General features: G+C 52.6%; 1 protein-coding gene across 1 annotated transcript in view; it reads right to left on the bottom strand.

Annotated features, from left to right (window-relative positions):
- Positions 1-19752, bottom strand: part of TCERG1L (transcription elongation regulator 1 like) — a 199926-nt gene that overhangs the window by 42092 nt on the left and 138082 nt on the right. The window contains exon 7 of the mRNA XM_018041118.1: positions 12087-12241. Coding sequence (XP_017896607.1) covers positions 12087-12241 — 155 coding nt within the window. The remainder of the gene's footprint in view (positions 1-12086; positions 12242-19752) is intronic.

The following is a 19752-nucleotide window of genomic DNA, read 5'->3' as shown; positions in this document are numbered from 1 at the left end:
CCCGCTGGAAAGGTCTGGTGGGGATGCCGGAGTCTAGTCAAGGCGGGCACAGGTGCGAAGGGAAGGGCTCAGAATACGTGTGTGCACACGCGCTCAGTCGCTTTAGTCGTGTCTGACTCTGCGACCCCATGGGCTGTAGCCCACCAGGCTCCTCTGTCCATGGGGTTCTCTGGGCAAGAGTACTGGAGTGCGTTGCCTTGCCCTCCTTCAGGGATCTTCTCAACCCAGGGAGTGAACCAGGATCTCTTGCATTACAGGCAGATTTCTTTACCACTGCTGCAAACTGGGATGCCCTCAGAATACCAGGGGTTGCCAAAAAGATACCCATAGTGATGAGAAGCAGAAAGTGGAGTAGGTCAACCCCTCAGCCATTCTATTAAAAACATGCATACCCACAAACATTACCTATCTTCACAATACATTGTTCTGTGCATTTAACGGGCAAGGAAGGATACGTCCGGTTTTGAAAAGGTGTGCGTGTACAGGATAGTTGAAGCAGGTAGTCAGAGGTCTTCTCAGCTCATGAGAAACACGTCTTCCATCCCTTTACAACAGCTGCCCTCGTCCAGGGCCAGGTGAGCAGGGGAGTGTGAGGCACTAGTTTCTGAGGCAAACTGCTTTGAGAAGTGCTAATCCGATCTCTCCTACATCCTGGGCCTTGAAGGCAGAGACAGGACATAACCCCTTTATCGGCACTGATTCAGGGGCATCTAGAAACCTCAGCAAGCCTTGACCCTGCCCATACAGCAAACCAAAGGCGATGGCTTACAAAGCATCATGACAGAACATTACGGATCCCCGTGGGGCCTGCGCACCAGGCTCTGGAACCTTCCTTCGCATCACAGTTCAGCTCAGTTCAGTCACTTAGCATGTCCGACTCTTTGTGACCCCATGGACTGCAGCACTCCAGGCCTCCCTGTCCATCACCAACTCCCAGAGTTTACTCAAATTCATTTCCATTGAGTCAGTGATGCCATCCAACCATCTCATCCTCTGTCGTCCCCTTCTCCTCCTGCCCTCAATCTTTCCCAGCATCAGGGTCTTTTCAAATGAGTCAATTCTTCGCATCAGGTAGACAAAGTGTTGCAACTTCAGCTTCAGCATCAGTCCTTCCAATGAATATTGAGGGTTGATTGCTGGGGGCCGGTGTGAGGAATCCCGCCCGTGACAAGGTCACGCGGAAGGAAGCCTGACAAAATGCAAGGATGTGATCAGGCTTCAGGGGTTCCCCCTGGAATTTCCTGAGCATCCACCCCCCAAGACCAGAGTCTGCCTGCTTTACTGTGTTATGCTTTCCACCTCCTCTTCTGTCGTTAACAGGGGGCTGTCCCCCCACCACCTTTTTCTGGAAAAACTAGAGCTTTTAGATAATAAATCTCCTGGGCATAATACGAGTGTTTCAATTCAAAAACCCCTCTGATGGCTTTCTAGCCTGCCTGCAGGACTCGTACAGCTGCGCATGTGACTGTTTGAGGCCTCCTGACTCCAGGAGGCACAGGAAGCTTAAAACATCCTAAGAATGTAGGGGCTTCTGAGGAGTCAAAATCATTAGAATAGGACTGATTAAAGGTTTCATCTGTTGAGCCAATACTTGCTGCCAAATTTTCATATCTTTTATTTGTAGAGATAGTTGGTATATAGAAAAAGAGGTAGTAGCCCTGGTATTAGCAACGTTAGATCTTTGAGTTAAGCACTTTCTTTGTTATAACCCACTGCACCTTTGTTCTACAGGAATGTAACTTTATTTAGTACTTTGAGGATGATGCAGAGTAAAGGAAAAACACTTCTAGGGAAAAGGAGTTTTCTGGACAATTATCCAGGAAGAGAGCCATTAAAATGTTAACAGGCCTCTTGGCCAGAAGATAATGTAAACCACCTGGACCTTTTGTATACGGGAGGGTACGCAAAAAGAGAGCCTTGTTTGTCTCAGTGAGGGTCAGGACTGCTGCCCCTGCATAACTCTGCATGTTCCGCTATTTCTTTATGTACAACTTGGGGTATATAGGCTGATTTTGAAAAATAGTTTTTGGAGTCTTGCACCGATGCTGGGCTTCCCCATGTCATTCTTTTCTCCCCTTTTTTGGCTGAATTCCCATCTGAAGCAGGGAGGTTCACCACGTATACTTACTTGCCCTGGCTGCTAAGACCCACGCGAAAGAGAGCCTAAGGCGGGGCACCCTTCGATATTCAAGTGGGCGCCGGTGGCCTAACGTAGATGGTGCAAACCTCTTGTCTCGAAGTGTTATTGGTTTTCCCTGTAAACCAAGTTATTCAGCCTTTTTCTCCACCTATATTTCCTACTATACTATTTCTTCCTAATCTAATCTTATATCTCTAAATACATAAGTTTTCCTCGCCTATCCGTCTCCCCTTCAAATCACCCTGGATCCACCGGGGCTGGACCCCGGCAGCTGATTTCCTTTAAGATTGACTGGTTGGGTCTCTTTGCAGTCCAAGGGACTTTCAAGAGTCTTCCCCAACACCACAGTTCAAAAACATCAATTCTTCGGTGCTCAGCTTTCTTTATAGTCCACCTCTCACATCCATACATGACTACTGGAAAAGCCATAGCTTTGACTAAATGGACCTTTATTGGCAAAGTAATATCTCTGTTTTTTAATAAGCTGTTTAGGTTGGTCATAACTTTTCTTACAAGGAGCAAGCATCTTTTAATTTCATGGCTGCAGTCACCATCTGCAGTGATTTTGGAGCCCCCAAAATAAAGTCTGCCACTGTTTCCAGTGTTTCTCCATCTATTTGCCATGAAGTAATGGGACCAAATGCCATGGTCTTAGTTTTCTGAATGTTGAGCTTTAAGCCAACTTTTTCACTCTCCTCTTTCACTTTCATCAAGAGGCTCTTTGGTTCTTCACTTTCTGCCATAAGGGTGGTGTCATCTGCATATCTGAGGTTATTGATATTTCTCCCGGCAATCTGGATTCCAGCTTGTGTTTCTTCCAGTCCAGCGTTTCTCATGATGTACTCTGCATAGAAGTTAAATAAGCAGGGTGACAATATACAGCCTTGACGTACTCCTTTTCCTATTTGGAACCAGTCTGTTTTTCCATGTCCAGTTCTAACTGTTGCTTCCTGAACTGCACACAGATTTCTCAGGAGGCAGGTCAGGTGGTCTGGTATTTCCATCTCTTGACGAATTTTCCACAGTTTATTGTGATCCATACAGTTAAAGGCTTTGGCACAGTCAACAAAGCAGAAATAGATGTTTTTCTGGAACCCTCTTGCTTTTACAATGATCCAACAGATGTTGGCAATTTGATCTCTGGTTCCTCTGCCTTTTCTAAATCCATCTTGAACATCTGGATGTTCACAGTTCACATACTGTTGAAGCCTGGCTTGGAGAATTTTGAGCAATACTTAACTAGCGTGTGAGATGAGTGCAATTGTGCGGTAGTTTGAGCATTCTTTGGCATTGCCTTTCTTTTGGATTGGAATGAAAACTGACCTTTTCCAGTCCTGTGGCCACTGCTGAGTTTTCCAAATTTGTTGGCATATTGAGTGCAGCACTTTCACAGCATCATCTTTCAGAATTTGAAACAGCTCAACTGGAATTCCATCACCTCCACTAGCTTTGTTCATAGTGATGTTTCCTAAGGCCCACTTGACTTCACATTCCAGGATGTCTGGCTCTAGGTGAGTGATCACACCGTTGTGGTTATCTGGGTCATGAAGCTCTATTTTGTACAGTTCTCCTGTGTGCTCTTGCCACCTCTTCTTAATGTCTTTTGCTTCTGTAGTTCTGCCCTAGAGTTCCCAGAAAGAAGCAGCTCAGACCCACCAGGGTCCGTTCCATTCCTGTCCTTTATTGTGCCCATCTTTGCATCACAGGGTACCTGGTAAATTTTGTCTGTGAGGGATTCTCTGCAGGGATGACCTGTCTACACTCACCTGCTTTATGCTGGGTCCTATTACAAGGACTGATCAGAGTGGGTGCCAGTCTGATAATGGCGTTAACAAAACAAGAAGCCTGGCTCATTCTTTGTGCAGAGGAGGCGCGGGCAGGGCTGCCAGCTGGTGTCAAGGGGTGGATGGAACATGGGGCAGGTGATGGCTGGGGTTCCTCCCAAAGAGGGGCCAGGTGACCTGCGTGAGGAGAGCCCCTCTCACCCGCTAGAGTCCTTGTGGACGAACGGTGATGCTCATCCTTGACTCGGGAATAACCAGCATCTGCGTTGTCAGCGGTCCCGGGTCTGGCCCAGCACCGGCCACCTGGCCCCCTGTGGCGTGGAGAGCGATGTGTTGTTCCTGGGCAAACAGTGCTAGGGGAAGTGACCCTTTCACAGGTCACAGCTGTCTTTACTCACAGGCATGGTTTCATGCCCTTCTTGGTGAAATGGAAGTCATCATCGGTGTACATCTGCCTTGAATATAAACGGCTGAAATGTTTACAGAGCAATTGAAGCCAAGTGACATCCTGCCAAGTCTGCCATGGGTCAGGACAAAGCAGGGTGGAAGTGCCTGGCTCCTCGCACCCAGCCTTTCTGTGTCAAGCAGGAAGCAAAATGCTTTCCAGAGCCCCTTTTAATCTAATGCTCATTAGATGTCTGGCCAGGCTGGCCCTGCTTGGATCTGGAGCCAGAGCCTCCAAGGTGCAAATCCCTGGTCCCCCACTCGATAGGAGTGTGACCTTGAGCTGGCCAATTGATCTGCTTTCTTTAATTCCCTCTACTGTCAAAATAGTTATAAAGACAGAGGATTGCAGACCAATGGCCTCCAAAGAGGTCCACACCCAAATCCTGGAAAAGAAAGTGAAAGTGAAAGTCACTCAGTCATGTCCGACTTTTTGTGACCCCGTGGACTGTATAGTCCATGGAATTCTCCAGGCCAGAATACTGGAGTGGGTAGCCTTTCCCTTCTCCAGGGGATCTTCCCAACCCATGGATCAAACCCAGGTCTCCCACATAGCAGGTGGATTCTTTACCAGCTGAGTCACAAAGGAAGCTCAAGAATACTGGAGTAGGTAGCCTTTCCCTTCTCCAGCGGGTCTTCCCAACCCAGGAATCGAACCCAGGTCTCCCGCATTGCAGGCAGCTTCTTTACCAGCTGAGCCACTGTGAATGTCTTAGGTTGCATGGCAGTGGTGAAGGCTCCTAACCAGCCCTGGGGCCCCAGAAACCAGATGCCTCTTGGACCGGAAGACACAGGAAGTGAGTTCCACCCTCGAGCTCCCAGAAAGAAGCGGCTCAGACCCACCAGGGAGACTTCAGTTGGGCTTCTGACCTCCGGGACTGGAAAGCAGCAAGTTGGTGTTGGTTTAAGTTACTAAACTTGCGATCATCTGTTACAACTGCAACAGGGGGCCGATACGGATGGTGCCCAGCTCCTGGGGTGGTGGCAGGCATGGAGGAACCACGAGGTCACTTTCCCCCAAGGGCACCCTCCCCTCCTGCCTAGGCAGGCCCCCAGGCCCACCCCACAGCAGCACCCTGTCCTCCTTAGCCTCTGGGAGATACCCGCGGGAGACAGAAGGCAAGGGAGAGAGGCTGGGAGATCGTCCTCCGCCTTTTCTGCCTCCCCACCCTAGAGGACAGATTCACAGGCGTTTTATCTGATCACCCTCTGGTACATCCTACCAGACTGCACCAAACCCCCGGCAGAAGGAACCAGATCCCCATCCTGAGTGGGGCAGGTGATGAGGCAGCAGGGGCCAGAAGGCAGGAAAATTTCTACTGTGGACCAAAAGAGATCACCTGCCATTTCAGTACACAAAGAACGTTGCCTGCTAGCAAGCCATCAGTTGCAGCCCTGACGCTGAGCCTTGGGGGGACTTCAGGACAGAGAAAAGTGGGCACTGCGCCTAGACAGAGAAGGTGTGCGCCTCAGGAGTGATGTCACTGAGTCCGACTCTTACACCTTCCCGCACACAGACAAGCACTCCAATCGTTTACTTGAGATGTCTGGTTTTGTGATTAGCTGGAGTCTTCTGAGTTCAATTAATTTTTTCTTTTTTTCTCAGCAAAAACCCCTGTATATCCTGGCTCCTCCCTTATCTCTGGAGAAGGAAATGGCAACCCACTCCAGCATTCTTGCCTGAAGAATCCCGTGGACAGAGGAGCCTGGCTAGCTACAGTCCCTGGGGTTGCAAGAGTGGACACAACTTAGCGACTAAACCACCACCACCTCCTCCCTCACCTCGGTCCCCCACAAACTGGCACCTGCCTTCCACCTCTACAAGGCTTGCATCAGGCCCTGCTGCAGCTGCCGACCTTCAGCACCCCCTGGAAGGAGCTCAGGGTGGAGAGCAGGAGCAAGGCCCTCTGTGCTCTGGAGAAACTGGCTGGACAGGTGTTCAGGTAGCTAGATATTTTCAGGAGCTGATTTTATGAGCCCAGTTCTTGTACCTCCTCATAGCTATATAAGCACTAAAATCCGTCATGGTGATGACTGCCCCTCGTGACTAGCAGTAACCCTCATGAGACTAGTAGCAATCTTCTGCAAGAATCTGTGCCTGATTGTATGGACTCCCCCTTCACCAAAATCACATATATACTGACCCGCCCCCTGACTCTTTGGAGCTGTCTCTCAGAGCTAGCTACCCAAGATGCCGTCTCCGGGGCTGCAGTCTTCATTTCACCCCAAATAAAACTTGACTCACAACTCTCACATTGTGCTTTTTTAAAAAATCTTTTTAAAGTCAACACCTTTTGGGGCAGCTCCTCAGAGTGACCTGAGAGCCTCTCTCCCTGGCTACAGTCCTCAGTGAGGTCCCCGAATAAAATGCATCTCATGACTTCTCATTTCACTTCAGCCTCCGCTACCCACTGCCCTGAAGAGAGGTCTTTGGTGCTGCAGGTAAACACAGGTGGCAGAACTGAGCCTCTAAGAGATTTGACGTGAGTGGGACATCCTCACCGAGGAAGAGCGTGCAGCAGCCCCGAACATCAGCACGTGGAGTGGACGTGGGGTGAAGGCTGTTTCTTCTCACTTCACAGTTCAGCAGGCATTACTCCCAACTAACAGCCTGTCTGCTAGAGCTGTAAAGCCTGGATGCACTGTGGGATGATTAGGAAATAATTCAGGCCTTCAGCTAAACCTCTCAGCAAGGAAAACAGAATGGAGAAAAGGTGGCCTTTTCTTATCTGTTGAAGGGCTTAGCCCTTCTGGCAGTTCTGCACCCTTTTCCCATAGTTGCCTGACAGTATTAACTCCTCCTTCCACGCTGCTATTCCTCGTATGCACACAAAACACACCCCCCCACACACCCCTCCAAACCTATTGCAGTTAAATGTGGCAGAAAGTGGAAGTGTGAAAGAGAAAGTCGCTCAGTCATGTCTGACTCTTTGTGATCCTATGGACTATACAGTCCATGGAATTCTCCAGGCCAGAATGCTGGAGTAGGTGGCTGTTCCGTTCTCCAGGGGATCTTCCCAACCCAGGGATTGAACCCAGGTCTCCAACACTGCAGGTGGATTCTTTACCAGCTGAGCCACCAGGGAAGTATTTTTTCAAATTCTACTTGCCTCTTGAAAAATAATGAATACCAATTGGAATGCTTAATGGCTCCATTTCAGACAAGAAACAGGTTTTAATATTTAAATCTATAACGACTCATAGTCCAACACAATGTGAAAAACGAAATTCTATACCAAGAACAATCTTCCCTAGAGGTGATTCTTCAATAATTAGGGTCAGAACATTAGGTGAGTCATGACAGGTGATCAGCCAGGGAAAAATTCACCTTGCTTGTGGCCTGAGGTCAGCAACTCTGCCTGCTCATTACTAATTAGTCTTCCAGAAATACTCCCTGTCCTGTTTTGCTACAAACAGAATAATTTCAGTGAGTAGATCTTAGGAAATTAGAGGTTATCCATTTAAATGTCAATTCCTGCTCTGCAACCGGAAGTTGAGAATTGAGGTCATTTGCATGTCTTTAAGATGCAAAGACTTTAAGACTGCTTAAGGCAGCTCTTCCTCTTTTAATTAAGAGTAAGTAAGGTTAAAGATCATTCTGTAGCTGCTTGTAAATTTATAATCACACGTCTATCTGGATAGAGTGGTTCAGGGGCCACCATTAGAACGGTGGCAGACAGAACGCCTTGACGTGTTGCGCCTGCAAGAATCGGGCATTTCCAGTTGTGTTTGTCAGACTTAAGGCTCCATTCTCCACCTTTTAAGTGCAAAATGAGATTCAGGCCAGCAGAGTGAAATGGAGCCCTGATCTATGACCCAGATAATTCAGGTCCTTGTTGTAATTAATTATACAAGGAGGCCATTGGACAGACATCTGAGCCAGTAAAAGCCTCAGGGTTACCGGTCAGTGGGGACGCTGAGGAGGGCCAGCTGGGCAGGAGGTAGGCCTCCTGGTGCCCGGCAGCTGATTCCCCCGCTCTGCCTCTGTGCCTGCACCCGGCCAGCCTTCCCAGGCTCCAACCACTTCCAGTTTGGGGCTTCAGGATCAAAATCGATTTTTGCTCAAATAAACCTTTCACTTTGCTAACATGCTTGTTAATCTTCTAACACTGTTCTCCACCTCAGAAGCCTGGAAAGGGCAGAGGACTCGGGGTGGGGGAGGACCCTGCTCACCCCTCTCTGCTCTCATAGCCCTGCCTCAACTTGGTCCAGAGCAAAAAAACAGGTGACCAACTGTGTCCAAACTGCTAATGAGTTCCATCCGTTCTCATCCCTGCCAGGCCTTGGGGAAAAAAGAAACAGCACCCAATTATCTCTGAGAACGCGAGCTGCAGGAAGGAGAGGAGACTGCCTACACTGTTTGCAAATAAGTGTCCTCGTGACAAGCTGCACCTGAGTGTCCTCCAGGGGCTGGCAGGTCTCGGGACACCAGCCCCACAGGTGGTGAGGTCTCTCCTGTCCCGGAGTGAGGACGCTGGACCCCGGGTGTCTGTGAGGGGTTTTGGGTCAAGCCTTCATTCAGCACGCAAAGCATCTTCTCAGATAACGGACGCCTCAGTCAAAGGAGAGAGCGAAATCACAGCCCAGTTCTCGCTGTCCCTGAGAACAGCTTGTGTTACAGACTGAGGTCTCCACCTAGAACATTCCCTTATCAGAATCAGCTGGCTCGAGCTGATGCTCTGGAGGGGTGCACTCATCATCTTAAGAGAGGGGAATGTACTGAGAAATGGAACACTCCCTGACACACCAGTAAACAAGGACGCCACAGTCACCAGGGACCACAGCCCTCCAGTGTGAGCCGGTGAGCCCTGAGGACACCCAGGAGGGAGAACACCCAGGACCTAGTAGCCGTCAGACTATAGCCGCTGCCCACGGTAAGCCCCAGGGGGACTCAGGGTGTGAAAACGCAGGGCTCTGGCCCCAGACAAGCTGAGGTGCATAGGGAAGGAACAATTTCATCGAGCCCATACTCTGGCACTTTCCCAAACATGGAAAGGCACTAAATTCCTTACTTTGGGATAGCTGGTTTTCTTTAGCTAACAATAATCTTTGGGTGTTCAGACTACCTGACCTTTTTGCTGTAAAACGTCTATGTAACCTGGCTCCTTCCCTGGCTTGCTCAGAACAGTTCTCTCAAGGTCACTTGAGATGCTGTCTCCTGGGCTTGAAGTCCTAAAAATTTCTGCCGAATAAGACTTAACTCTCAACTTGTAGGTGGGGTGTACTTTTTCAGTTGACAGTGTTATCGTTATCAATCGCTCCATCTTAGCAGACGGCTGCCAGCTTTGCAAGAGCAATCTGTCCATGTCCCTTAGCACTGATCAAAATGTTGAGGAAGCTTTTAAGACACTTTCTCCTAAAGTTCCATTCAAATGCTAAAAGTGAAGGCTGATCTCTGTTATCTGTGTTAGCGTCACTTGAGATGGACTCAAAAATACTCAAAAACCACTCCAAAGCTAAAGCAAACATTCACTCCAGGGGTCAAGATTCCATTTCCTGGCCTTTCAGCCCAGCTCTGCGGGTCAGTCGGGGAAAACCCTGATCTCAAGATCTCAGTGAAGCCAATACTATTTCAACCCATGTGCTCAGGGAGTGCACCTTTCCCAACACAGCTGATAAAAAATGAATAAGACCTAATCAGCGGATCCTTTCTGAACACATGAAAGTGTTCTGCTCTGGCTCTCGGGAAAAAAGGGATTTGCTGGGGCAGCTTCCGAACAGCAATCTCTCTGCCATGCACTGGATTCTGTTGCAGCTGGGAAGGATCTTTTCCCTTCTCCACATGCAATTTAGGCGAATTCAAGCACCCTTCAAACAAAGAGTGGATGGACTTCCTACAAAGTTCTGGAATGGGTGCGTGATGGAGAAGGTTCAGTTCAGTTCAGTTCAGTTCAGTCGCTCAGTCGTGTCCGACTCTTTGTGACCCCATGAATCACAGCACACTAGGCCTCCCTGTCCATCACCAACTCCCAAAGTTCACTCAGACTCGCGTCCATCGAGTCAGTGATGCCATCCAGCCATCTCATCCTCTGTTGTCCCCTTCTCCTCCTGCCCCCAATCCCTCCCAGCATCAGGGTCTTTTCCAATGAGTCAACTCTTCGCATGAGGTGGCCAAAGTAGTGGAGTTTCAGCCTCAGCATCATTCCTTCCAAAGAAATCCCAGGGCTGATATGGCATGTAGTCTCAAGGGGCAGTCATACAACATCTGGAGCAAAAACCAAATGATGGGGAAAAAAAGCAAACTGTTGCAGTAAAAAGGAAAAAAGGGGCATGAGTTTTTTTCTTTAACTTCCCTTGTGACTCAGACTAAAGAACCAGCTGCAATGTGGGAGACCTGGGCTCGATCCTGGGTTGGGAAGGTCCCCTGGAGAAGAGAATGGGTACCTACTCCAGTATTCTGGCCTGGAGGATTTCATGGACAGAGGAGCCTGACAGGCTACATACAGCCCATGGGGTTGCAAATAGTTAGACAGGACTTAAAGACTTTCACTTTTCCTGAGAATGAAGAAGATAAAGAGAACAGTGAGTAGGCCTGAACGTTCCTAGTTTTTTTTGTTGGTTTTTTTTTTTTTCACTTTAACTGCTTCTAACTCTGCATGTCTATGACTAAGTTCGCTTTTCGGCCCCTTAACTCTGCAGGAGCTACACTTCACTCCTATTTCCTTTGACTCCATGCTAAACACGTTCTGTATCTGGCGTTTACCCTCACGACACCCTTCCCCGTGCAGTTACTTATCAGAAAGAAGGCTGCAGCGCCACGGAACTGACAGACGCGGTTGCTGGGTTGCTGGCACCAGCCTGTGACTGTCTCTGAGATAATACAAGAGGAAGTAATCAAGACCCTAACAGCTCTGTTTGTCATCACTGACTCTGACTGTGAGCCCTCATCTTATAGAAGCCCCTAGACTCCTCAGGATGCACAGGGCTGATTCATTGGAAAAGACTGATCCTGGGAAAGATCGAGAGCAGGAGAAGCAGGTGACAGAGGATGAGATGGGTGGGTGGCATCATCAACTCAGTGGACATGAGTTTGAGCAAACTCCGGGAGATAGTGAAAGATAGGGAAGCCTGGCTCGCTGCAGTCCATGGGCTCACAAAGAGCTGGGCACGGCTGAGAGGCTGAACAGGATCCCCTGTGGAGGGGGCATGCAGTTCTGGAGGCATGAGCCTGCTGTCTTCCCCTCTCAGCCAGGTGAGAATTAAAGCCACGTTTGGATCTCCTCCAAACTCTCTGTATCTTTCATTTGGCTTCGATGGGAAGAGAAGGCCAAGATTTTGGCCAGCAACAGAACTAGCACATCGAGGTGGTCACCGTGGATGAGTTCACATGGTGAGACTGCTTTGCGTTTTCTAGAATGCTTAACCAACACCCATTAATTTGATAATAGAAAACAACTTTTTAAAAGTGAGAGAAAAGGTTCGATGCAGGCTAATATCTGAACTGGAAAGGAAGCTCCCAGTGGCTGAAGGATAACCTGCTCTGGGTTCGTAACTTTACATGACACAAAGAAAAGCCAGACCCAATCCCGTGGAAGGATCAAAGATTCTGCAGAAAGTGCCATCAAAACTCAATGACTAAATTCTGAAACAGGGACCCCAAGACCTTCAAAATCAACTGCCAGCATAACCAGGAGAATTGTGCTCTCCTCCCACGCTCAGTGATGTATAGTCTAGACTCTCCTATAGGTGGGTGCCCAGGGCCCACCCGTCTTAGTTACTTGCTGTCGCCTCCAGCTTGCGCTTGTGAGGAGGGTCTTCGATGATCCTGTTGAGGTCCCCGCGGTTCCTCAGGTCCATCGGCTTCTCCCAGACAGACAACTGCATCGTCGGGTTGAAGAAGAAAACTCGGTCATCGCCCGTCCAGACCACACACCTGTGCAAATCAAGAACCCGCTCTTAGTCTCCCTCAAAGGCATGCAAAAGACCATAGTGTGTGTTCTAAGTCGATCCGTCGTGTCTGAGTCTCTGCGGTCCTATGGCCTGTAGCCCGCCAGGCTCCTCTGTCCGTGGGATTCTCCCGGCAGGAATGCTGGAGTGGGTTGCCATGCCCTCCTCCAGGGGAGCTTCCTGACCCAGGGATCAAACCCAAGCCTCTTACGCTTCCTGCATTCGCAGACAGGTTAGTGCAGGCATGCGTCCAACCCCAAAATGCCCTTTGGGGCTGAAATCCACACATGCACAAAAGTAATATTTTACAAGGCATGAATAATAATAATGACGTCTGGCTTTTCAGGGTGATTCCTAGATGTTCCTCATACATCCTCTCATTTGATTCACAGGCAGACAGCGACCTGAGCTTCCTTTTACTCGTAAGGACAGCAAAATTCAGAGAAGTCAGAGGCTTAACTGGGTCCCAGGAGGTCTGAGCTCTTCCCCAAGGCCAGCTCTCCTTTCAGTTGGATTCCCACTCTGGCCCTGGGTCCAAGGACCAGGTAACACAGACCTTGGTTCCCGGTAAACTTCCCTGATTGGACGTTGGCCGAGCAGCAGGATTCACGGAGCCACACGGAGGCCACAGCTCATCCGTGTCCAGCCGAGAACCAGCAACCCGGCTGCTGGAATCAGCGACCTCAGCCCCGCTGAGGTGTCCCGCTTTGTTTTCAGAAGAGCAAAGAATTAGCTTTGCATTCTCACATGGAGGAAACTAAAGTCTCCAAAAGGAATGATACGCAATTTTAAGGCTTCATCTCTGTGAAAGGTTCAGAGAGAAGGAAAGATTGCAAAGGAGAAACAGTGAAGAAAAGGGAAACAAAGGAAGGGCGAGCTCCCTTCCCGCGGAATGAGTCTGCAATGTGGGAACGCACGCAAGAATTCAGACCTGGTCTCTGCGCCTCCCAGCAGCACAGCCGGTCGAGGTCACCCTAGCGGCCTCAGGTTGTATCCTGTGCGTCTCGTGGCGGTGCAGAGAAATGAGCTCTGTCCTGCCTCTGGTCTGGCCCTTCCAGAAGATTCTTCTTGGGTTAGGCCTCTCCCCTCCAGGGACCTCAGCGTCCTACAGTGACCTGAGGGCCCGGAAAGCTCCAGCACTCTCCCCAGGCTCCTCAGAATCTGCAGGAATGGGCAGGACTAGTCCTCGTCGACTGAAACCCTCTGGTCATTGATTTCTTGAGGGATTGGGGAACTTCTGGGCACTGCCTGGCCTCCCAGCCACCAGCTCCTGCCTTACCATCAGACACACCTGGTTGCCTGCTCCCTCTCTGGATCCAGGCAGCACACCTCAGTCTGCTTCCCACAGAGAAAATCACTCGCACCCTTGAGCCTCTGTGCTCAGACCAGCCGACCACTTCCCATGGGCCAGACAGAAGGCTCAGCTCAGGGGCTGAGCCTCACGATCTGAAACTCTGTGCAGACCAGATCCCTACATGGAAATGACCTTTAGATGGTCTGTCTGATTTACTCCACAGCCAGGCCAGGTTCATGGGAGTGGGAGCCAAATAACAACCCCAAAGAGGTCTACATCCTACTCCCAAGAACCTATGAATGTTACCTTATAGGGCAAAAGGGACCTTTCAGGTGTGATTAAGTTCCTGTCTTGAGATGGAGGGAGTAGGCTGGGCTGTCCAGGCAGGCTCAGTGTCATCAGAAGGGTCCTCATAAGGGAAGAGGGAGGCTGGGGAGTCAGAATCAGAGAAGGGGACGGGAGGATGGAAGCAGAAGACAGACAGACAGACACACACACAGGGTGGGTGGGTGGAGGCAGAGATGAGGGGATGCGCCACTCAGGCCTTGATGTGGGAGGAAGGGCCTGTGGATGCCGATGTCTCTAGAAGCTGGAAAGTCTAGAGCAGAGCCTCCCCTGAGCCTTGGGAGGGAATCAGCCCCCTCCTTCCCACCTGGATTCAGCCCCGTGGGGGTGGATTCTGACCTCCAGAGCTGTGAGATGTGAGTTTCCACAGGTTGACGACCAGCAGACCTCACCCTTGACCCCTCCCCATCCTGGGTGCCAGCACCAGGGTCTGCATCTGGCCAGCAGTAATCTAGACCCCCAGCCTGTTTGGGCCCCTGCTGCCCTGGTTTTCCGGGTAGACAGCCATGACCTGCCTTCTCGGTGGATGCACCCTCCAGCTCTAGGCATGCCCTTGACCTTCAGGTGACCTTGAGAGCTGCCCTCACCCTCAGTGATCTCCATTCCATCATCTGCGTAGGTGGGGCCTGCGATGGACATTTGTGTTATTCTAACATGCCCATCACTGTGGGAAAATTGAGGCAAACATGAGGGTCAGCCTTTATAGAGACAGGATGAGAGGCCAACAAGGGCTAGACCTGAGGGGCGGGACTGGCAAGCTGGACACGGACCTGCCCGATGGACGGGTCTGCCTGTTGCCCCCAGGGGGCCCGGACAGGGCACAGGTGACCTCTCGCCTGGAGGAAGCTGCCTGCCTGCTAATGCAGAAGTCGTCTGACTTAAGAAGCTTTTACTGTGTATAAAGCTGCAGGTAATTATGCTGTTCTATACATTATGTACAATTCTGCCACTGCGTGAGTTCTCACACAGAAGTCTGGGCCAGCAGGGACCATAAACCCTGCCAGGAGCACAGCCCCTTCCCTCTCAGATGCTCTGGAGGGTGATGGAGTGCCTCCTGCTGGGTCTGGGGGCTGCACTCCTGGCAACACTCAGCACGTGTTCTTAGCACCACGAGTAGCCCACCTGAGTTATCTGAGCACCACAGGGTGGGGTGGCGGGAGGTCTGCCTGGTGTGATGCAGGCTGCTTGCAGCTTCAGCTAGACCAGAATGCAGGCGATGCGAAGTAAGAAGCCGGCAGACGCGCAGCAGGGCAGAGGGTGAAGCCCAGTCCTGGGCACCCTCTCACGCAGAGGGCATCCATCAGGCTTGTCTGGTGCACACAGGCGGCTGGTCACTGCCCACACACAGCCTCCTAAAGCCTTCTTTGGCCAGGCTGCAGCTGGATAAATATCTCCAAGGCCAAAGCTCCTGGCAGCGAGTAAGTTGGTTTGTGACAGTCGGGATGATATTTTTTCACTGTTTGCCGGCACTTGGCCTGAGTGGGAAAGTCTAGATGTATCTTTGACTCGCTGCATCCCTGTCTATCTATTCAAAAATCTAGGAGCTGCTGCGTGGCCCCTGGGGCCCCTGGGGCCCCTGACGGCACCTGCAGTACAATGAACCTCGAGAGGAGATACACCTGATGGGTTCAGCTATTCCGGCCGAGAGTCATCCTGCGCCCAGCACCCCTCCACCCACACATGCACACACACACACTCGCACATGTGCGCACACACACATGCATCGACACAAATACACGCACACACACTTGTGTGTGCACATGCATTCATTCACACACATGCATACACACTTGTGCATGAAGGCACGTGCACACGTGTGCACACGCACGCATTGACATGGCATGTACACTTGTGTGCACACACATGAGTACACACTTGTGCATAAATGCAGTACACACACGTGTGCACACACATGCATTCACACGTGCACATACACGTGTGCACGCACACACAAGCACACCAGTGATTGGGCATCTCAGCGCCACCCCCAGTGGCCTCAGCGTCATGGCTGACTGGTCTGTTCCCTCCTCCAGAGTCACTAGGGGGGCACTCGGAGGGGGCACTCAGGAGCCCAGGGGCCTGGAGCCCTGCCTGCCAGGAGGGCTCTGCCTCTGTGTGTCTCAGCACCTCAAGCAGTGACCCCACTGCTGTGGACTCAGCGTCCTCGTTTATAAAAGCAGACTGGTGAGCGCAGGCCTAGTCCCAGATGATTTCTTAAGCCCCTTCCAACTCCTGTCCCACCTTCTGTCCTTTCCTGTTAATTCTCCACTTTGGTCCAGGACCCCAGGCACGGTCACACTGATGCCCTTCAGTGTGGATCAACCTTACGGGCAGGGACACCGTCCCCGGCTCCTGAGCTAGTCCGCCCTGGGCTCTGGGGACTGTGCTCAGAGGCCCACAGCTGCACCTGGAGACCTTGCCTGCCCCGGGATTGCTTCCCCCAGCAAGCCAGTGGGGTCTAGGGCATGGGGCAAATCCACGGTGATTGGTCTCCTGCTGAGACCACATCCTTTTAGCCCAGCCCTTCCCCCAACCACCACATCCCCGCCCCCGCCCGCCTTCCTCTGCTCCTTCTCTTGAAACCACTTCTCAGTATGTCCGGGCACTGGGAGCACTGTCCAAAGTGCTCCTTCTGGGGACCCTGACCCAGGACAGAGCCTAAAGGGGAGGAAGGACGGAGTAGAACCTACACTCCCAGGAGCATTTCTGACAGCGAGAGGCAGGCGGTGTCTGTGCAGGATGCAGACCCTCATCTCCTCCCTAAAGACCTCACTTTGGGGTTCTCAAAGATGGGACCTGGTCCCACCGAACTCAGCACCATCACGGCTACAGCGACTGAAGGGCCCGGGGAGTGATGAGTTCACTGAGAAAGCGGGTCAGCGAGGCTCTGCCCATGTGGGAAAGTCTGGGGCGTGTGCATCCACCCCCAGGGGATAGGATACTTCAGCCCAAATTACCGAGCGGCCAGCAGCCTCGATCACAGAGGCACAGAGGGGCTCGTGTTCCCATGGGCACAGAGTGGGTGTGCAGAGGTAGCCCCCTGCCAGCACCCAAAAGGCTGTGTGAGGCCAGCCTCAGCCAAACCCAGTCTCCCCACTGGCTCTGGGAGGTGTCCTGGGGTCCTGGAGCCGTGATTCTGCCTGGCCTGAGAAAGTTCTGGTTAACACGTGAAGTGGGGGGCCTGGGGAATAAGAAGCAGCTGGAGGCAGGTGAGTGATGCTGCCGCAGCCCCTGGTGGAGTGGGGGGCCCTGAGCCGTGCTCCTGGTGGGTGGACAGTGGAAGGGTTTCCGCCTCCAGCCCTGGTAGCTGCTGACAGCGTCACCTCCCCGGATGCTGGCTGAGGGCAGATCGCACGCCTGGGCAGGTACCTTCCCGAGAAGTGGATACACTCAGACGCAAAGACACGTGGGCTCCAAAAGGTCCCCCTGACGGGAGGCCCAGTCGGACTCAGGTCATCACCCCACTGAGCTCCTGGGCTCCAAGTCCGGCTGTTAAGAAAGAAGCTTCGCGTCTACCGGAATTGACTTGGCTCTCCCCAGATGCGGGTGGGTCTCTGCTGTAGGTTTGCTGCCTCTGGGACGCGCTGATTCCATCAGCACCGAGAGCCGTGTGGACAGATGGTCACACCACGCCCTCCTCTCGGAGAGACCCAGTGTCTGGACCGCCGTGCGGAGAGCAGCCCCAACCCCCACTGCCACCACCACCAGCCTCTCCAGTGACGGGAGAGCGGAGCCAATTAGAGCCTTAATGGAGGATTATTACCCCGGAGACAGAGGCGTGGCAACAGTTAACACGCACACGCTCCTGTCCAGAATGCAAACAGCCCACTTCCTGTGCCACAGGGACGCCCGCAGACCTGAGGCAAAGAGCCGGCAGCAGGTAAGCAAACGTGATCCCCCAGGAGAAAGCCGCCCACTGGTCACGCCTGGTCTCCACCGGACCAAGCCAGCTGTATGATGCAGAATTAATTTCATGTATCGTTTATGCACATTTTAAGCAATACATATACATTCCTCTGGCTTAATCACAATGTATAATTTCTGGATGGCTGCCATGTTCCCTCTCCTCTTTAACTGTCCCCAAATCCCAGAGGGTACAATTAGCGTGCCAGAATTAGTTAAGTCTGGTGCAAAACATCTAGACAGCCGCCCTAGAGCACAAAGGCCCGTTTCAGCAAATGGACATGGGGACTGCCGGCTTGGCGCACAAAACGATCCCCCCACGGCCTTCACACAGCACAGCCCAGCGTCCACGGCTCTGCAAGGGGGAAGATGCTTCCGCTTCTCCCTCCAAGCGTCCAGCCCAGCCCAGCGAGGGAGGGCTCCGAGCCTCACCCCTTCTCCTGCACTCGAGAAGACACACCTGGGTCCCTCTCTCCTCCGGGCACTTGTCCCCCGAGTGCCCTGTCCCAGGAGCTGAGTCCTGTCTGCAGGGTGGACCCGTGTGCCCTGGGCCACAGCCACAGGGCTGAAGCCTCTGATCCCAGAAGGCAGCACCTCTGTGTCCTTTGGGCTCTGCCCCCTTTCCCATTCCGCCCACCTTTGTCCCTGGGAAGGGGCTGACCTGGGAGGACTGAGCAGGCCCGGCCCCACGGAGCAGGTCAGGTGAGGCACTGTGGGGCCCGCAGACGCGAAGATCCAGGGAAAAGAGGGTGGAAACGGCTCTCCCCTCTTCCTCCTGGGACCTGGTGGTTTATGCTCAGAAACGCGTATCTGGTTATGGCCTCATTCTGCACGGAGCTCCTGGGCTTCCAAGCGACCTCTGATGTGAGAGCAAGCCTCCCGTGGGCAGGAAGCGAAACAAACACCTTCTGGGTAACTCCGTCTGGACCACAGGCCGGGGCATCCAGGGGCACTTGCCTTCTTGGACAGTCATGGTGCCACCTACTCTGCTGTGACCTCCATCAGAGTCTAGCTTCATCACAGCAAGGGCTTCTGACCGCAGGGAACCCCAAGCACCAGCTGTCCTGCCTGGCCTTATGAGGGCCAGAGCGGGTGGCCCCGCAGGAGCAGGCCTGGAGCTGGGCCAGCGGGGGCCTCCACAGAGAAGCTGCCCGTCTGGGGGTGAATAGGCAGATCTGAGATGTGAGAGGGGCTCAGCACCCACCGTGACATGTGGACGCTTGTGCCATGCACGCCTCCCAGCTCCTTGGCAGCCTTGCCCGCACCTCGGTCACCCCAGCTTCCGACAGCACCCGGGGGCCTGAAGGGTCCTGGGGCTCACGTCTCGCACCCGATCCCCTGCCCCACGGGCAGGGAGACCCCACCCCCACCCCACCGCGGGTTTCTCCTTCGAAAGCTAACAGCCGCAGGCGCCCGTGCATTCTCCGTCTGGGTGAGCTCTCACACGTGTGGGGGACCTCGGGCGTCCTGGCCTCTGGGGGACTGGCTGGCGGGGATGCGCGTGGAGGAACCGACCGCCCCTGCCCCTGGAGGACCTCTGTGCTCCCCGAGAACCTGGGCGGCTCGGGCTGACGACCGGCCCAGCACGTGGACAGGAGGCTCGTGGGTGCTTTGAGCTCACTCGGTGCAGCAGGTGTGGCCCCTAGGCCAGAGGAGCCCTTCCTGGAGGCAGACTGCCATCATCCCAGGGTGTGCTGTCCCCGAGGTTCCGTGGGTGTGACACTAAGGTTAAACACACATCAGACCACGCCGCAAGCGGCCACTCCCAGCTGGGAAGCGGGAAGGCCACAGAAACCGAGGCTGGCGCTGCCCCCGTGCCCCGGCTCCCCAGCCCCTGCAAGATCCTGGTTCCTCTGGTACTTTTCAGGGTGCGCACGGACCCAACCTCCCAGATGTGGGGGTGTTTGAACGCCGGTACCCTTTATTCTGGAATGCTTTACCCCGGAGGCCAGGCA

The sequence above is a fragment of the Capra hircus genome, chromosome 26, assembly GCF_001704415.2.
Source record: "Capra hircus breed San Clemente chromosome 26, ASM170441v1, whole genome shotgun sequence".
NCBI classification, from domain to species: domain Eukaryota; kingdom Metazoa; phylum Chordata; class Mammalia; order Artiodactyla; family Bovidae; genus Capra; species Capra hircus.
The sequence above is the reverse complement of the archived record's forward strand: the minus strand, read 5'-3'. Positions and strand labels throughout refer to the sequence as shown.